General features: G+C 42.9%; 1 protein-coding gene across 7 annotated transcripts in view; it reads left to right on the forward strand.

Annotated features, from left to right (window-relative positions):
* Nucleotides 1–20,339, forward strand: part of CACNB2 (calcium voltage-gated channel auxiliary subunit beta 2) — a 385,541-nt gene that overhangs the window by 105,837 nt on the left and 259,365 nt on the right. The window contains exon 1 of one of the 7 annotated variants that reach the window (XM_027073555.2): nt 16,768–20,302. The exons of the other annotated variants lie outside the window; for them this stretch is intronic. Coding sequence (XP_026929356.1) covers nt 20,255–20,302 — 48 coding nt within the window. The 5' untranslated portion in view covers nt 16,768–20,254. Of the gene's footprint in view, nt 1–16,767; nt 20,303–20,339 lie in introns of those variants that run through there. 7 annotated transcript variants of the gene reach the window in all.

Genomic DNA, 20,339 nt, shown 5'->3' on the forward strand with positions numbered 1-20,339 from the left:
TCAGAGCCTGGAGCCCGTTTCAGATTCTGTGTCTCCCTCGCTCTCTGCCCCTCCCCTGCTCAGGCTCCATCTCTCTCTCTCTCTCAAAATAAATAAACGTTTTTTTAAAAAAACCATTCAAATGTTTTAGCAGAATGAGAATGTAAAGGTAGTGGAGTAGGAAATGACTCATTTATGCTGTCTGATTTGTTTTATCCTTTAATTAGTAGGCAACATTTGCCTCCCTGCTACACTGTGGGTGCCTAAGCCCCCGTGATCAGAGCAGTGGAGCTTCCTAAGGCTGGACAGGCAGTACGGGGTTTGCAACATAATGCAGCACAGGAACGAGAGGAATGTTATAAGTATTTGGCAATACGGATCCTTTTCTCTTGCTAAAACACAAAGGGGAATGTATCCTACATTCTGCCTGGGACAATCCTGTAGCTAACCAGATTTTGCAGTTAACCTGAGCAATTTAGGTGACGTCTTGATTGTTTTTATTTGTAACAACTTTTACTGAATTTAAAGTCCTATGTGTATATTTTACTGCAAAGTCCGAGAAACGACCTTTGAAATGTTTATACAAATAGTACGTATTGCTAAAATGAGCTTCTGTGTGATATACTATTTTGAAAGAGAAAAGTGGTAAACAAGCAGGTTAGTCTTTTTGGTTATTATGGTATATTCAAGTAACAATCGAGAAAAATGAGGGATGCATTCAAAAAATAATAGACCAATAGGATATTCAAGAAAACTTCTAACTGACCTTCAGTTTATGCAACATATATAAACAAAAACACAATAAAACCATACATATGTAACAAACAATATAAAAATTGTATCGGGATAAGTAGTTAGCACTTAAAAAAAATTAGAGCCACACCTTACTATCAAAACGAATTAAGGAGTTAAATAGAACATGTCCTGGGGTAAAGAGTTTAATGTAAAATAAATCATGATTAGAGGGGCACTTGGGTGACTCGGTTGGTTAAATGTCTGACTTTGGCACAGGTCATGATCGGGGTTGGTGGGTTTGAACCCCGCATCAGGCTCTGTGCTGACAGTGTGGAGCCTGCTTGGGATGCTGTCTCTTTCTCTCTCTCTCTCTGCCCCTCCCCCACTCATGCTTTCTTCCTCAAAAATAAAATAAATAGAGGCACCTGGGTGGCTCAGTCAGTTAAGCATCTGACTTCGGCTCAGGTCACGATCTCCTGGTTCATGAGTTCGAGCCTGGGTGTTGAGCTCTGTGCTGACAGCTCAAAGGCTGGAGCCTGCTTTGTATTCTGTGTCTCCCTCCCTCTCTGCTCTTCCCTTGCTTATGCTCTGTCTCTGTCTCTCAAAAATAAATAAACATTAAAAAATTTTTTAAATAAATAAAATAAACTTTAAAAAAATAAATAGGTGCGCCTGGGTGGTTCAGTCGGTTAAGCATCTGACTTCAACTCAGGTCATGATCTCATGGTTCACGAGTTCGAGCCCCGTATCCAGGCTTTGTGCTAACAGCTTGGAGCCTGGAGCCTGCTTCAGATTCTGTGTCTCCCTCTCTGCCCCTCCCTTACTTGCACTCTGTCTCTCTCTCAAAAATAAATAAACATTAAAAAAAAAATAAAAATAAATCATGATTAGACTAAAAGAGTGTTGATTCATCAGGACAATGAGAAAATAAAAAAAGTTTTGGTTTTTATGCGATAGAAAACTCACAAAGAACAATGTATTGTTATTTTAAAGTATTAAACTGTATAACAACAACGACCAAACAAATAAAATGAAAAACTGAGCCAGGAAAATATTTGAAGCAAGTACATAAATGAAGAATCGAAATTACCACATTGTTTCTATGAACTGGTAAGGCCGCAGCAGTGAAGAAATTGAATTCAAAAGTATCTGTATCATAAATGCAATTAAGTAAAACTAGCTAAATTTTTAAAGAAAGTATGCAGAAGAAGATTCAAATTCATACACGGAGATAAAAGCTATTATTTTTCACTTCCTAACGTAGCAGTATTGTTATATTTTCAGTAAAATTGGAAGAAATTCATCAAACATTCTGGTAGATATGAAACAAAACTATTTTTGAACTCCCAGGACCCCCAAGATAAAGTCCCTCAATTTCAACAGCAATCTCGACTTACTGTTGTATTAAATATGACCAAAAAATAAGCAGAAAGTTCCTGGTAAGACATTTATTGAAGTTAAAAAACATGGTGATTCAGAAGACTTTTTGCATGGCTAGGTGGAAGTTTTGTGTTTAGGAGTGGGGCCGCTCAGCCCCCCTCCTGGGAACATGCTGGACAGTGTGGGAACAGGCAGAAAGGTGAAGAGGCCACCACCCAAGACAGGCTGGTGAAGTTTCAAGCGCAGACATGTGGGGGCGCCTGGGTGGCTCAGGCCGTTAAGCGTCCGACTTCGGCTCAGGTCATGGTCTCTCGATTTGTGGTTTCGAGCCCCGCGTCGGGCTCTGTGCTAACAGCTTAGAGCCTGGAGCCTGCCCCATGTTTTATGTCACCCTCCCGACCCCTCCCCTGCTCACGCTCAGTTGCTCTTTCTCTCTGTCTCAACAATAAGCATTAAAAAAATAATAATAAATTAATTAATTAATAAAGTTCAGGCGTTTGGGGGTCTGAGGACTTTGAGCTGGAATCCCTGCTCTGGCACTCACCAGCATGTGTCCTTGGACACCCATCAGGGTGTCATCTCGCCCTGGGGACCCCATTTCCTCATTTGTCAAACTCAGCCACTGGTCACTGACCCTGCATTTCTAGGGAGAGTCACAGGATGCAGTGAACACAAAGTAGAAGGAAGTGTTGGCTCTTGTCATTGGCTCTTGAAAAGCACTCCATTAGCAGGAGCTGACCGACTTCTCCCTAATACAGTGTCCTTGCTATCTGCTGCAATGACCTTGGCCATGGGACCATGACATCATCAAAACCCCATCACAGAAGAGTCTGTTTGGAACCACAGATGTCTGGTTTCTTTGCTGAGATCCATGTAGAATAAGATCACTGAATTCTGCAGTGAATTTCTGACATCAGAATGTAACCTTTGAACAAAACCCATTTAAAACCTAAAAGTAGAACTATTAAACCATTTCCCAAACCCCCATATGCCTGTGGAGATGGAGGTCCCTGTGGAGTATGACTTTTTCTAATGTGCAGTATAATCTCTCGTTTAAAAAAAATTGCCAGTTTGTATCAGGTGAAACATAACCCTGAGTCTTGCCCACAGCAGAGACGCCCGTTAAGTGCACCGTGGAAATTTTGCCTGGAAGTTTGGGTTTCAGTTGGGAAATTCAAATTTCTGAACAGTGTTCCAGATTCTTTTGTCAGCCTTATGTAGGAAGACTTGAGGCTTGTCAGGGTTCCATAGCGAAGCATCCTTGGAGAAGGAATGGTCCTATCCTGCACACACAGACATGGGGGCTGGCGGTTGTTCCCCCCATAGAGGAGGACTCTGTCCTAATCCCCAGGACCTGTAAATATATTACCTGACATGGCGAAAGGGCCTTTGCAGATGTGATTTCGTCATCTTTTTTTTACCCTGTGAAACTCATTTGGGAACCTTTGACCTCCAGAACTGTAAGATAATACATCTGTGTTGTTTTTAGCCACTGAGTTTGTGGTAACTTGTTCCAGTGGCCATGGGGTGCAAACATAAGCACGTGGTATGTAAAATTGCCCCCCTCCCCTGTGTGCCCATTGTATGTGTCCAGGTGACGAAGGGAGGAGCTGCAGTGTCCTCGCCTGTGTTCACTCTTAGTTTTGCCAAAACAATGCAGGATGCGTTTCACCCTTTGTGTTAGCCATGTGATTACCTCTCCTCCACCAAGAAGTGAGAGTCAGCTGCTTCTGGGCATTATCCTCGCAGGCGGGGCGCGTTCTAAAGCAGACCAGAGAATTTTAATTTAAGAGAGAGAGAAGGTCCTGGGGAGGTGAAGGTATGGGGTTGGAAGTGTTCCTACTTTCCTTTATACAGCAAGAACTTTCATTTATTTTTATTCTGACCTTGCTTTCAACTATACATCATTCTCGTATTAATCAGGAGCTGGGAAGCAGCCCGCGGGCATCATGGGGTAGGTGCTGGGGAGATGTTCAGAAGGGACCCTCCGTTGGCTCTTCCATTCCAGGAGTCCAGAGAGCAGCTCTAGGTCAAAAACTGCAGTGCCTCCCCGAATCCCTGAGGGAAAACAGCCTTAGTGGAAAGGCTGGATGCTCTACTGGTGAAATACCAACCCCCCCTTTTCAGACCTCCTAGAACTGAAGCCCCGTTTCACATCCCCTAGCTATGCGAGCTCAAGCCGGTTAGGTAACCGCTCTGTGCTCAGTTTTCCCGTGGGATAAATGGGTTCAAAAATACTACCTTAAAGGATTGATGGGGAAATTAAAAAATATAAAGTGCTTAGCACATAGTAAGCACTCCATAAATGTTAAACTATCATTAGAGTTCCTATAACCTTAGGGAACATCAGAATTTTTAAAGGAGGAACCAGTAGGGTCTAATTTCTCTATTTTTTTTTTAATGTCTATTCATTTTGAGAGAGAGAGGGAGAGGGAGTGGGGGAGCGGCAGAGAGAGAGGGAGAGAGAATCCCAAGCAGGCTCTGTGCTGTCAGCACAGAGCTTGATGCAGGGCTCCATCCAATGAACTGTGAGATCATGACCTGAACGAAAATTAAGAGTTAGGTGCTTGAACCGACTGAGCCACTTTTGAATGCAATTTCCTCTCTTTCTTTAAAAAAAAATGCCTTTTTACAATATTATCCTTGCCTCCTCTGTTACATAAATGAAGCAAAGGTGGCCTCTGTGTATTGAACCATAGGTTATACATGTCTTCACAGAGGGCTGAAATCTGTTAGCTCAAAAGCCAGCTAGTACCAAATCCAAATTTTTTACATATCCAATTGTTTGTTTTTTGAAGAGGGGATAAGTAGGGGCAGAAGGAAAGAGAGAGAGAGAGAGAAAATCCCAAGCAGGCCCCATGTTCAGCATGGAGCCCAATGAGGGGCTTGATCTCTCAACTGTGAGAGCATGACCTGAGCCGAAATCAGGAGCTGGACGCTTCCAACTAAGCCCCCCAGGCATCCCACATATCCATTTGTTTTAGGGGCACCTGGGTGACTGAGTTGGTTAAGTGTCTGACCTCGGCTCAGGTCATGATCTCACCATTCATGAGTTTGAACCCCGCATGGGGCTGTCTGCTCTCAGCACAGAGCCCGCTTTAGATCCTCTGTCCTCTTCTCTCTGTCCTCTCCCCTTCTCATGCATGTGACATAGCCCAAACAAGCAGATTTTTAGCCCTTTAGAACCGCCTGCTTTGCTTAACCCACGAAATTTTACCCCGTGTGGACTGGCCATAAGGCCCCAATCTGCTTCAGCCCTTTGGAGATCTCTGACCCAGGGGCTCATGGCCATGCTACTGAGTGACCTTACCTAAGCCCTTCTTCTATTCCCTGTCTGCCTTTTCCTCCCCTTCTGAGTAGCCGTAGCCTCTGGACAGACTCCTGCTGTGAGGAACCAGCCCCCCCCCCCCCACCATGCAAATCTGTCAGTCACCCAATAAAACTTCTGTCTGTCATCGCCACCTCAGGAGTCTTATCTTTTTCCTTGATCAACCCCCAGATCACTCAAACCCCCGCATCTTCTTTTCCAACTAACACCAACTTCCAGTAAAGGAACATTCAAGCACATTTTTGCTTCTCCCCCTCATAATAAGCTAAATAGAACCAAGGGACAGAAATGTAAATGTCTTCATTTTCCATACAGTTGCCCAATTTGGGACATGAAATGTTGGATATAGGAAGATTGTCAGGAATGCCAAATATCTCAAATTATTACATTCTTTCCATCACACCTTAAAAAAAAATCACACTAAGATTTTAGGCACATCTGTTGGTACTTTCCAAAATAAATCTACCAAATGAGAAAAATGAAATTCAAATGTATAAACCTAAGCTTAGAAATTCAGTAGGAAAGCCTCACTTCTCCAGAGCCAATTAAGTTGAGTTAGGACCCAAATGAACTGATCTTTATGAAGGAGGAAAAATGTTTATATCAAACATTAAAAGTTGGAGCTTTCAAAAAAGGAAAATTGATGGTTCAATGATTTCTCCTTGGGAACTATCTGGTTCACAAGTGAGAATATTAGAATACTTCTGTGGTCTGTAATAAAAAAAAATGGGGCAAATACTCTATTTTTTAGAAGTTGTTTATCCCTAACCAGGTGACTCGCCCCAAGTTCCACTCTTTTGATCTTCCATTTGAGAAGACTGTTTTTCTGTTGCATCTATTATTCTTGTAGCGTCTTCAACTCATTAGAACAAACAGGGAAAGAAAAATTATCTTGTCCATTCCTTTGCCTCCTCGTTGCTCCATTGCTAGTACAGTATTATGAAGGGAACTTCTTTTGAAGACACCTTAGGAAAAAATGTCTGTGATCTCCTTTGCCATGTCTGATATTACTCTCCAAAAGCTCTTGTTCTATTCTACAGTTTTGGATCTTTGTCGCCGATGTCTTTTCATAGCCCATCATGCCTCCTCCCCCGTATCCTCACTTTCCTCCTTACTCTCTTGAGGTTCCATGATCCACGGATACATTCTCACCTTCGCTGACAGCACAGAGCCTGCTTGGGATTCTCTGTCTCCCTCTGCCCCTCCCCCACTCGCACTCCTTCTCGTGCTCACACTCTCTCTGAAAATAAATAAATAAACTTTAAAATTAAAAAAATATATATATATTTCAACCCAAACCTGTTTTCTGAACTTTGGAATCATCCGCTAGATTGCCTACATGACATCTCTCATCAATGTCCTATGAGCTTTTCAAAATTAATATCCCCCCAAAAGTACTTTGTTTGTTTTGTCCTTCAGGACTGCTCCTCCTTAAGTGTCCCTCTTCTCAATAACTGGCATGACCACTCACACAGTTGCTTGGCCCTCATCTGCCCCTCTTGCCGTGTTGGGCTCATTCCTGGGTCTTTCCTTTCTCTTCAACACAACATCAATCAGTTCTGTTCCCTTTGCCTTTAAAAGGGACCCAGAATCCTAACATTTCTCAAGATTTCCTCCCACCAGTGCTTTAGAGCAAGACCTCTCTCTTTACCTGGACTGTTGCCAACAGTCTCAAAAACAATTTCTCTGTACCCACACTAGCTCCTTGCATTCTCCATATAGCAGACCTTGCCCCACTTTGAAGGTGTAAATCAAATCATGTGTCCTTTGCAAAACCCTCTGATGATTTCCCTTCACAATGAGTATAAATTTGCTTCACAATTAGAAGAGAGACCTGAAGACCGTCAACGATCAAGTCCCTGGTCACTCACCTTGCTCCAACACCTGCGGCTGCTTCCTGTTCTTCCCATGGGCTGTGTGTATTCTCCCTGCATTTGCCTGGACTTTTCTTTCCCCCGATGGTCACTTTTCCTCCCCTTCCCCCCCCCACCCCCCCCATTCTGCTCATCTTCCCAAGAAGCTTTCTCTGGCCAACTCCTATATAACCCAAACTTCTATCTGTCCATCTTTACTCCCATCTCTCCCTCACTTCACACAAAGCAGAAAATTTGCATGTTGATACTTTTTAATAGTTTCCACTTCCATTGCCTGCCTGGTTCCATGAGAGTTGAGATTTTTTTGAGTTGCTCACTGGGGAACCTCCAGTGTTTGGAACACAGCCTGGTACATGGAAGGTACACAAGTGATCGTTGTTAAATGAATGGAACATTTAACACATTCTTTTGATTTGCTCAGCAAATAATTGAAGACAGCAATTAAGTTTCAGCTTAGGCTAGTAACCCCAGTTTATTTTGTCTTTCCCTAAGGCCTTATTCCTCAACATCAGTTTTGCATTTTAAAAATATGTATATATTTTATATATGTTGTTATTTAATATTTTACTATACATTTATATACATTTTAGATATAAATATATTTATTAAATTTTTAATTTTAATTTAATTTAAAATATATATATATTTTAAGTAATGTATGTATATTTTTCTACCTAAGTCAGGTAACTCAGCATTAGACAAATATCTAACAAATGTCTTAATGGATATGGCTTTTTCTGTTTTTTTAACATACCAAATTATGGGTTTTTTAAAAAAAATTCTCATTGCCAACTCATTTCTACCTATTCTTTATTTTTAAATGTAAACACTATTCTTTATATTTTCTTCTTCTTTTTGCATTTATTTTTCTCTAAAGGGATTCTTATCTCACCGTATTTGTTTTTGTATGGTATTCTCAATGCTTAGACTTTGGCCTCATGTTTTCAATGTCAAGGAATACTTTAGGGTATTTATTTATTCATGCATCTAGCCAAACTACCAATACTGAAACCCTATTATGTACTAACAACATAATTTTTTTTTAAGTTTATATATTTGTTTTGAGAGAGAGAGAGCACACAAAGCTGTGTGTGTGTGTGTGTGTGTGTGTGTGTGTGTGCGTGTGTGCGCGCGCGCGCGCGCGCGCGGGTGGGAGAGGGCAGAGAGAGGGAGAGAGAGAAAATCCTAAGCAGGGTCCACGCTGTCAGCTCAGCTCAGAGCCCAACTTGGGGCTCAGTCCCACAAACCATGAGATCATGACCTGAGCCTAAGCCAAGAGTCAGATGCTTAACCAACTGAGCCACCCAGCCTTCCCTAACAGCATAATTTGAAGAGGACTCACCAATATCATCAGTTTGTTTACAGATTTCAGCTTAGTATGTAACAGAAAGTTTGGTAATCTGGGAGGATATTTCCATGAAAGTCCCACCAGAACCTACATAACATTTGGCTCAAGTGATATTTTCTTACTTTGTTTCTAACTGGAAAATTTTAGGTTCTGTAGAGGAATCTAAAATCTTGATAAAGAGAATCTGTACAGAATCTTTGATCCCCTGTTGGCCACTTTGATTTCTTCTTGGCTGACGTCCATTCTAGCGCCCCATCCATAGGAGATGCCCACTAATCGTCTTGAGTGAGCAGGGCCTCTACCCCTTTCATCTTTTAAAGTAATTAAGTTAATCTGGAAACACTCAGTTTCACATCAGGATAGAAAGGAATAATACTGCATGCTTTCCTTTGAGGATATGATAAACTAAAAAAGCTCATTAAAGCTATAAGATCTAAATTGAACATAAGGTGATATTAATACCAACCTAGTAGTCTATTTTGAGAGTGTTCACTAAGTGCCTTGAGCATCTATTCTAAAATAGAGATTTGGTAACTTTGGATGTAATTCCATTTCTCCTGAAATGCATGCAGACACTTTGCTGTCCCTTTGTCAGCTTCTGCTCCTGTCTAATCCTCCCCCAAACAATCTTCAAGCGATGTGAGAACGGCCAGTTCAGTGCATGTCACAAGGCAGTTAGTGGTTGACTATTTCGAGACATCTTTTCTAACTAGTTCCTGTGGGGTGTCCCCGATCGGATGGGGGAGCACCAAATGTGGGCGTTGTGATCAGGTGGTGAAAAAATTCACCCAAGGCAGAACAAAGGAGATAAAAACTTACTGAATACGCTGCGAGGGAGGGAGCAGAGGGCGGGGACAGCAAAGGAGAGACTGTCTGCAGTGAGGCGATGGTGAGGGGCCATAGTTCTAGGGCAGAGGGAGGGAGTACGGGAACATACAGAATTTTCCCTTTGTGGTAACCTTAGGAACTGTGCCTGGTTGTAATTGGTCAGTTAGGGCCTGTGGTTGTTTCCAAGTGGGTGGCTTAATGAGCCTTTCTGCTTTCAGCTCGGTCGTCGGTCGTCGTGGACGTCACTGTGGGCCCTTTTCCTTTCCTCAGGTTTTCAGGGCTCAAGCTTGTTCCCTGAAAAGGGCCTCTGGGGTTCCTCAGGCCAGTTTGCCTGCCCCCACTTTGATCTCCCTTGTTTTGAAGATGTGGATTCTGAACTTCAAGCAGCGATGATACCAGAGCCTTTTACTTTTGGACAAACTAAAGATTTAAGATTTAGGATCTGCAGAGAGGGCGCCTGGGCGGCTCAGTCAGTTGAGCATCCCACTCTTGATTCGGCTCAGGTCATGATCTCGAGGTTCATGGGTTCAAGCCCCGTATAGGGCTCTGCGTGGACAGCACGGAGCCTGCTTGGGATTTCCTCCTCCCTCTCGCTCTGCCCCTCCCCTGCTTGAGCGTGCTCTCTCTCTCTCTCTCTCTCTCAAAAAATTAATAAACGTAAAAACAATTTAAGATTTAAGATATCCAGATACTTGTGACTCCCAGAGAAATGCACCGTAGTTTAGTGTAGAACTAAAAAACTCTATGCAAATTGCTTTAGATCTAGACATCCTTTATCTAGGGCTTTCTTTATGTGACCGTTCCCCCCATCTTTGCTGTCTTAAAAACCCAGCAGCACTCAAGTTGAAGCTTCAATTCCTACACCCCATTCACTGACACTACATCCCTCCCTCTCCATTCTCTGAAATGTCTCCCCGGGAGTGAGATGTTTGGAAGAAAAGCCATTTACTCTGCCGCAGGCTGAGATGGGGTGGCCTTGTCATCTTCTTATCTTTCATTGTACTTCCAGCTTGATTATTGTGTTGAAGTGGCCACAAAAAACTAAAAAAAAAAAAATCAGTCTTAAGGCCACTAGCCTCTAATATTTATCAGAAGCTCGTCAATGAGGAACAGTCGTGGAATGGAATTCTTTGCATGGCTCAGAGTCCATCACTGTCTAAAAGCTCTGGGGCCCTAGTGGTTGGGAGGCAGGAACTTTGGAGCCCCACAGACCTGGGTTCCAATCCTGTTTCCGCTGCTTATGAGTTGCATGTGGCCTGCACCGAGGTGCCAAACTCTGAAACCCGTTCCCTCATTTGGAACCCAGGGATTAATCATAGCCTCACCTTCCTCAGAGCTGGTTAAGAGGATTGAAGGATGGTCCTCACTCCACGCGTGCTCACTCAGCACCAGTGCACCAGAGCGCTTTCTTTGGCTTCCTGCCATTGTTACTATGACCCTTGCGTCAGGCCCCATCTGTGACGAGGCCGGGGTCCCGCGTGGCCCCCCGCTCCCCGCCCGCCCCCCACATTGTGTCACTGAGTGTTGTGTGGCTGGAGACTTGTACTTGCCAGTGGAGATCGGGCTGACGTCCAGCTCTGTAAAACCCACCGTGCCATTTACCGTCGGGAGTGCCGTGTATCACTTTACACAATGTTCCTTTTTGTGGGGACCTCCAGGGAATTCCATTGTCTGGAGTTAGCGCCAGGCAGTTGTGCTTCAGAGCATTGGGTTCTTCTAAGCTAATGGACAGTAAACTATGTAACTGACCAAGTTTCCCTTCTTGAGTTGGCCGCTAGAAAGCTTAGAGCCAAGTGGACGCTTCATTTGTAGGAAGTGCATCGATTACTACGGGGCTCACTTCAAGCCTCATGTCCGTCTCCGTTGTCTGTCCTCATTTTCTTATTCTTTTTTTCTTTTATTTTGTGCTACCTAAATGTTTCTTTAAAATGTAGTCCTGTAAATGATGTTAAATTATTTCTAAATATTTAACAATGGGGATGGGGAATAAATACAGATAGGTAAAATAGATTTTTTTTAATGTTTATTTTTTGAAAGAGGAAGAGAGAGAGAAAGAGAGATACAGTGTGAACGGGGGAGGGGCAGAGACAGAGGAAGACAGAATCCGAAGCAGGCTCCAGGCTCCGAGCTGTCAGCACAGAACCCAGCGCGGGGCTCGAACCCATGAGATCGTGACCTGAGCCGAAGTTGGACGCTTAACCAACTGAGCCACAGGCACCCCAAAATAGGGTTTTAAAGAAACTGACTTGTTTCATGACTTATAACTTCACTAGCTAACAGATGTTTACTTTTTATAGGAAGTTATCTGTGGGGCACCTGGGTGACTCAGTCCGTTAAGCGTCTGACTTCGACTCAGGTCATGATCTTATAGTCCATGGGCTTGAGCCCTGTGCTGACAGCTCAGAGCCCAGAGCCTGCTTCAGATTCTGTGTCCCCCTCTTTCTCTGCCGCTCCCCCACTCGTGTTCTGTCTCCCTCTCTCTCTCTCAAAAATAAATACATGTTAAAAAATTTTCTTTTTCAAAGAAGATACTTGTTAGATAAGATGAATTTTCCAGTTCGTAAAATTTCAGACTTTGCAAGAACGAGACAGAGAGAGGCTCAAGGGTTGGGCATGTTTTACAGAAAAATACGGGTGATTTGGAAAACCTGTAGAAGGGGAACCACTGAGCTCAAAAAATGTCTGTTGTATGATTGGATTATTCGATGAATCATTGTGTTCTACCCCAGGGTCAGCGTATAAAAATACTTTTGGCCTTTAATAGAGAGCAGAGGAGGGCCAGCGGGCTCAGGAGTCAGGCTCCTTGATAGAAACCCAAGCTCTGCCATTTCCTTGGACAATTTACCTGACTTCATTTTGCCTCCATTTCTTTCTTTATAAAATGGATTTAAAACAGTACTTACCTCACAGGGTTCACAGGAGAATCGAAGGGTAACTGTATGAAGTGTTTAGAAGAGTGCCTGGCACTTAGTAGGAGGCCATAACTCTCAATATTCTTCCTTCTCACCTTCTGCCCTTGAGCCCACGGACTTTCAAAAGGATGTCAGTTGTCAGTTTTGTAATGAATTGCATAGTGGGGTTAGTCAGATGGTGGTGGGGGCTGATGCTGATGGTAGCCTCCATGACCAAGTAAGGAATTAAATAAAAACATACCTACATACCTAAATAAATAAATATATACATAAGTGTGTGTGTGTGTGTGTGTGTGTGTGTGTGTGTGTGTATACACATATATATATGAAACAGAATTTGACAGTCTATCCGGAGTGTTTCCTGGTCACTTTAGAAAACAAGGTGTGCTTCTCTTTCTTGGTCTTTCCAAACAAACAGGAGATCAGAATCGCTGCCGTGAAGTTTCTTATCCTGTTCTCATCGTAGACATGCTCATGAAATGTTATACTGTGAATAGGGCGCTTTGCCTTTCATCACCGAAGTGTCAGTGTTTTCCTTTCTTATATGCATGTTGCATTTCCTTGTAGCTGTAATGAATGAAATGAACTGATCAGATCTAGTCTTTGAAAAAAATTAGTGCAGCCTGGAAAAATCAGAAACACACACGTGTTCTCGGCTTTTCCCCTCTCCTTCCTCGCTTCCTCTGCCTCCTGTAATAAATGCCTATTCATTGTTTCTTCTTCCAACGGTATCTAATAATGCTCCCTCCTGGCCAGCCACCTGTGATACAAAACCTAAAGTCTAGGTAGAGAGAGAGCGTGCTGGAGACGTAGAACAGAAAGCATAGGGTTTTTGTTTGCCGGCTGTCTTTGTTCAGAGTCTGAGTGATAGGCAAAGTGGGGGAAATTGAAAGAAAATAAAAAATCACAAACAACAGAAATTAGCAAATGTACCAAATATAAACACAGGGATGTGTATTTATGGAGAGAGAGAGATCCAGGAGGATGAATGCCTGGGAGAAGAGTTTTTGAATGTTTTTGTTTGTGTTGAAAAGTGAGGGAAGGTTTACAAGTGGCTTTAGGGTAAGAGAGAATTAGAGAAGAAAGGAAATTCTTGGGAAGCGTGGCTGTGAGTTCAAGGATTCTCTCTTGTGATCTTTGTGCTATATATAAGTTAATTTTCAATCACTTTTGTTGTTAGATGGCATTTCTTTCAACATGACGAGGCTGTAAGAGACCTGCGACTTATTGGAGTTGCATGGGTTTCTCACGATTTTGAATATAACATGTGTATTCTAACTCTAGAACACAAAATGTATTTTAGACTTACGGTACACATTTCCTGATTATTATTCATTTTGCGAGTATGACTTCTTCTCCCCCAATCACATCACATGTAACTGTTTTCTTCACTTCTGCTGCTGTCTGTATGTGGGTGGTGAATAAACAAGTGATGTGACTCTCATTACTGAGAAGAAACGCCTGGATTGTTGGTCTGAAACAAACAAACAAACAAACAAACAAACAACCAGTGGATAAAGAGAACCTGGACACCCTGGTGAGAAAAAAATTTAAAAAAAAATGAAAACAACAACAACAACAAACTGAGAAAGAGAGACGATTTTCAGTCCGTAGAAGTTGGAATAAAGTAGAATGGTGCGGGGGCCCCTGGGTGGCTGTCGGTTAAGCATCCGACTCTTGATTTCAGCTCAGGTCATGATCTTGCACTTGTGAGATCGAGCCCCACATCCGGCTCTGTGCTGAGCATGGCACCTGATTGAGATTCACTCTCTCCCTCTCTCTCTTTCCCTCTCTCTTGCTGCCCCTCCCTTGCTTGTGCGCCCTCTCTCTCTCTCAAAAAAAAATAAAAAAATAGAGTGGTACTTTTCAGTGGCTAAAATAAGTTGAGCTGAATGGAAGAGACAGAGGGCTAAAGAGAGATCCTGTTCGGGATTCTGAGAGAAATGAGGATTGACCAAGAATAGAAGCAAAGTGGAACTGACATGAAAATAAAGATTTATCATGGGTTGTGCTATTGGAGACTGAAGTTCACTAGTGGAGGGAAATAGCCCGCACTGAGAGAAACAGGTATCTTTTTACATTGGGTTTATTTTTCTGTTTTCTGTACTTGTGCTTATCCACTTTGATTTCCCAAATATTTCATGGTTTTAGCCCCTTCTCTTCCCTGCCACCTCCTTGCTATAAGATACCATCTGATTTTACTTGGATGGTTACGGCAGCTCCCAAGCTGCTCTCACTGCCTCCTCTCTGGCCGTCTTCCATTCTTGCTGCAGCTCCACTACCGGAGTGTGTTTTAAATGATACAGATTTTGGGGCGCCCGGGTGGCTCAGTCGGTTAAGCGTCCGACTTCGACTCAGGTCATGATCTCGCGGTTCGTGGGTTCAGGCCCCATGTCAGGCTCTGTGCTGACAGCTTGGAACCTGTAGCCTGCTTCGGATTCTGTGTCTCCCTCTCTCTCTGCTCCTCCCCAACTCATGCTCACTCTCTCTCTCTCTCTCTCTCTCTCTCTCTCTCAAAAATAAATAAACATTAAAAAAAATTTAAATGATGCAAATTTGATCATGCCCCTTGACTGTATGAATAGAATCCCACTGGTGTTAGTGTAATGATAAAAGTTGTTTCTGGCAATTGTATACCTTTTTATCCTAATCTTGTCCCACCCTCCCGCATCCTTTATCCTTCAGCTCTTAGACTGAGCATTCTTTCTTCTGCCACAAAGACCTTTATAAATAATGTTCCCGCACTCGGAATATGGCTCCCATATTCCCTCTCCCTGCCCCATCTCCCCATCTCCCTTTGTCTTTTCCCCTGGGTTTTAGTCGCTCTGTAGTCAAGGACCATGGTTATTGTACTTGTTCTTTTATCCCTAGTGCCTAGGACATACATGGCCATGGTAATTATTGACTGAATGATACTGTTGATGAAATAGACATTTGGTCCCTTTTTGCTCATTCGTTTGTTTTTACTGAAATCAGTGGAGAACTTTTTGGTGCACCTCAGAACACCAGGCTCTGAGGCTTTGCAACAACATACTGTGAAGGAAGAGTTCAGTGAGTCTATGGGATAGCGTCTGTGGTGGGAAGGGAAACCATAGCCACAAAAAGAGCCATAAATGCTCCAGCAGAGTCAGCCTTGACAAGGAACCTTCAGCTTCCCTGCAGAAGGCTTCTCTTGAGCTGGTTTTATTCTTCTGTTTCAAAGAGTTTTCTTCTCCAGAGAAGCATTTCATCTGTGTTTAACACCCACCGGGTACTTTATTTCTCCTAATAGTAACGTAGAAAGGGACAAGTAAATATACATGAATTCTCACACTTTATATAGACTTCCCAGATGTAAATCCCTTGAACTTTTAAAAATACCTGGCCTTGGGGCACCTGGGTGGCTTAGTTGGTTAACGTCCGAGACTTGATGTCAGCTCAGGTCGTGATCTCACGGTTAGTGGGATCGAACCCCGTGTCAGGCTCTGCACTGGCAGCACTGAGCTTGTCTAGAATTCTCTCTCTCCTTCTCTCTCTGCCCCTCCCCTGCTCACTCACGTGTGCATGGGCTTCTCTCTCTCTCTCTCTCTCTCTCTCTCTCTCTCAAAATAAATAAATAAACATTCAAGAAAAAAACCTGGCCTTGACGACATTTATCCGCACTTATTTTTAATTTGCTGCTTTTGTCATTCTAGCTCTCATTGTCATCTTTTAATATTTTACCTGCATGCATCTTGCATTATAGCAAAATAACTAACTTAACAATTCATTAGATTTGTGATTTAGCTACATGAGCCAAACAGCTAGTTCTATTGACTTTATCTGATTTCGGTTTTTAGCGGATAGATATTTCTTGTAGACAATTATATAAGTTCAAAAGCTTCAGATTTCTACTAATATTGAACTATGGGCTAGTTTTTAAAACCAAACAGTCTAGAGATATTTTCTCCTACTTTTTAATAAAACAACACATACTTTCACATTTAAAGGCTTTGCTAATTCTGAGGGCGCCTGGGTGGCTCAGTTGGTTAAGCGTCTGACTTCAGCTCAGGTCATGATCAGCTCAGGTCATGAGCTCGTAGTCTGTGAGTTCAAGCCCCATGTCAGGCTCTGTGCTGACAGCTTAGAGCCTGAAGCCTGCTTCAGATTCTGTGTCTCCCTCTTACTCTGTCCCTCCCCTGCACATGCTCTGTCTCTCTCCCTCTCTCTCAAAAATAAATCAACATTAAAAAAATAAAAAACAAATAAAGGCTTTGCTAATTCTGTATGTCCTATAAGATAAAATCTGAAGTCTCGAAAGTGAAGTTCAAAGTACTTCACAGTCCAGTCCCATGCTGCTCTCTTGATCCTCTCCCAGTCCTCCCCCCAGGCCCCCAACTATAGAGTCTGTGAATCATTCATTCCAGAAACATTTTGAAGTACATTATTTTGAGGTGTTTTTGAGGTATTTTGAGGTAACTACACATTTAGCTTCTATAACCGAAGTCAGATTAAAAGCGACAGACAGAAGTACTCTAGGAGTTTATTTCTCTTTCACGTCACAGCCTGCATGCAAGGAGCAGAAGGACTGAAGAGCATTCAGTGTCCTTCTCAACTTGAGTGGCTCGTAAATGGTTCCAGCTCTCAACACTATGTCCACAGTCAGAGCAGCAAGACAGGGAACAGAAAAAGGGAAAGGCAAGCTCCATTCCCCCTGAGGACAGGACTAAGATGTTGGTGTGTGTCGTTTCTTCCTAGAATGTGGAACAGAATCTGGTCACGTGGCCATACCAAGTTGCAAGGGAGGCTGGGGCATTTCTCCTGGCCCAGCAGCCACGTGTCCATTTCTGTTGCTCTTGATGAAGTCAAGAAGGGACGATGGGGGAACAGCTGTGCATCTTTGTCACACCTGCTACGTGTCCATCACTGCACTCAGTGCCAGGGGTATAGAGATGGGTGAGGCCTGGATTCCGGGGAGAACCCAGGTTAGTTTGAGGGATTTAGGGTATATACCTGTTCTCGGAATAGATCGTGAACATTTAACCTGTTTACCTTTTCTCTACATTCTATATAAACAATGCATTTTGTATACTGCCTATAATCCTCTGTGCTTTTGTATCTGCTGCCCCATTGCCTGGCATGGTTTCTGCCCCTATTTTCCACTGGATGCAATTCTACCTATCCGTTCTGCTAAGGCTAGCCCGAGAGTTCCCACCTTCGAGAAGCCGTTAGCATTCCTTTCCGGGATAGGTAGGAGTTGTACCATTGGTGTTCCCATAACACTCAAATTCTGTGTTCTCTTCGCTCCGTTTTGTTGTAAGTCCCTCAAGACATGTAGGGACTGTATTTTATTCATTTCCTGTTTTGAACACCTAGCAAGCACAGTGCTGAGCAAATAGAAGGTGCTTGATAGATGTTTGCTGAATCAAATTAGAGCTTGGCATCCTTTCATGGATTCTTGAATGGCAAGGTGGGTGGAATCTCTAATGAACTGGGGATCTCCGTCATATTGCGGATGATGATATCAGAGTTAAAAAGTTAAGTGAATTCCAAATCAAATTCAGAATCATAGAAGAGATCATGTCTCCAACAGTTCCATCTTATTCTAACTTAGAGTTAATTTTAATTCTTTATTTTTATTCAGTTATTCTAGTAAATGTTTCTTGGCTGAGATTGATGAAGGGTCTTCAAGAAAAAGCCTACATTTGAATTATAGGTTCTCTTATCTCGCTAAAAATTATATCACATATGTGGGGTGCCGGGGTGGCTCAGTCAATTAAGTGTCCGACTTCAGCTCCGGTCATGATCTCACGGTTTGTGAGTTTGAGCCCCACATCGGGCTCTGTGCTGACAGCTCAGAGCCTGGAGCCTGCTTCGGATTCTCTGTCTCCCTCGCTCTCTGCCTCTCCTCTGCTCACACTCTGTCTCTCTCTCTCTCAAAAATAAATAAACATTAAAATTAAAAAAAACTATCTCACATATATTTCTCACTAAAGTTTCTCTAAAAAATCAAATTTATGTCTTATCTACGGGAAATGCATCTTGGATGGTCTAGAAGATGTTGAGTTTTTTTCCCCCCTCAGATCTCCCTTTAAAAGCCAATTTGCAATGTAATTTAGAAATTTTATTTTCTTCTAGGTTTCTGATGTCGTCACAAAAGTAGCCTTATTGTCTATAATTTATTCATTATTTCCCTTTTGGACCTTCTGATACATGGAGGATTAATTAGTATATGATAAAGCCATAGAATTTTCGTAGACTATTTAAATTACATAAATTACTGGGTGTAGTAATACTATTGCTTATATTACTTATAGGCAAAACACCTGCTTATTTGGGGCCTTAGTTACTTTATTAGTGAAGGAAGAACATTAAACTAAGGCAGGAGTTGTTTTGTTTTGTTTTGTTTTCATCTCCAGTAGCCCCTTGGGCTGTTAATAATAATAAAGATTTGTTACTTTAAATCATAGGTTTTAAGGAAATAATGGTGAAGTGTCGACAGTTCATAGGCTTGCACTTTCTAGGGCCTGAAGAGCGTAGCGGTGTGATCTTCATGGGTGGCGGGAAATAGTTAACCTCTCTTCCTGAGTGGCAGCAGCCTCTGGAGTGACTTGGGCATGGGGTCAAATGCAGATCATTAGCTGTGGCACACTAGGAGGCTGTATGAATCCTTGCTTGTTAGAATGGGTGATACCATACAAATTAATAGTTTTACCCCCAAATGCCTTAATAGTTCATCTTCTCAGGTGTGGCGTGCACAAGGCCTTTTGGAAGAATGTTATGATCGGCTCAGTCTCAGCAAACTGTATCTTTAGAGAAGAATGTAAATTACAGCTTGCAAAGAGCATTCATTTGTAACATCTCCTGCTTTGAAGGCACCCTCACTTTGTGTCTCGTGTCTAAATCGTAGGCGATGGATCATCTAATTAATGATATTATCTAATTAATTATGTCTGACTCTGATCAGATTTACTTACCAGGGTTATGTTTATTTCATGTGCTGTAACGTAGGAAGTGAATATTTTGGCAGTGAGCGCCCGTGCGCGCGCGCACGCACACACACACACACACATACACACACACACAAACCTGTGTGTAGCTGCAGTGATCAAGTGAGTCGGGTCCTGAGGCCACTCCAGCAATCTTTTCTACAATTCATGTGAAACACGTACCGCAAGACAAAGCGTCTGACAGTTGGGAGGGTGGTTCTGTAGTCCTAGGAATCCAGAGTGAATTAAAGTCTAGACTCCGTCATTTTTCAGGGGAAAAGGGAGGAGGGAGAAGTCGCAGATCAGATATGCCCGAAGTGTTACAGAGAGAACACGGAGGCCAGGATGCTGCTGCTGGTTTGAGCGCTGGAAGGGAGGCAATAATGGCAGAGCAGCAGCGGGGGGAGCCGTGCGCTCAGAAGCAGTAACATAAACAGCATCAGGAGTAGGGCCTCCTCTTGTAAAAAGCAGGATACTGCAGGCTTGTGAAAGGCAAGATTCTCTGATGTCTGACAGTCTCCTGAGTGGAGAATGGCTACTGTAAAAATGTTGCCAAGAAACTCTACCGATCCAGACGGTCATAACTGTGTGGTAGGAATAGTTACCTCAGGAAAATAAATTTTACTTTTGGCCGATTTTCTGGTCTGTAGACAACTCCCTGAAGAAGATCTCAAATTACCCGAAAAAAAAAAAAAGGAAAGAAAAGAAAAGAAAAACAGGGACAACAAAGTTTTGGCATGCTTGCAAGGACCCGTGGTGTTTTTTAGAAACTACCTAGGAAGGCAGAAGCTAAGTGTTGATTTGCCCATGCCTCTTACCTGGGAGCACAAGGTGGGAAGAAATGGACAGTGGCTGTGATGAGACGAGGAGGCACAGTGCAGCTCGGTGAAGCCACACGCTGACTGCGTTCCGCACCGCTCTTCATGCAGTGCTGTGGGCTGGTGCATCGGCGGCGAGTACGGGTGTCCTATGTAAGTTTCTATTGCTGTAGAATTGCAGCTAGGGGCT

Source organism: Acinonyx jubatus, chromosome B4 (assembly GCF_027475565.1).
Source record: "Acinonyx jubatus isolate Ajub_Pintada_27869175 chromosome B4, VMU_Ajub_asm_v1.0, whole genome shotgun sequence".
Classification (NCBI taxonomy): Eukaryota; Metazoa; Chordata; class Mammalia; order Carnivora; family Felidae; genus Acinonyx; species Acinonyx jubatus.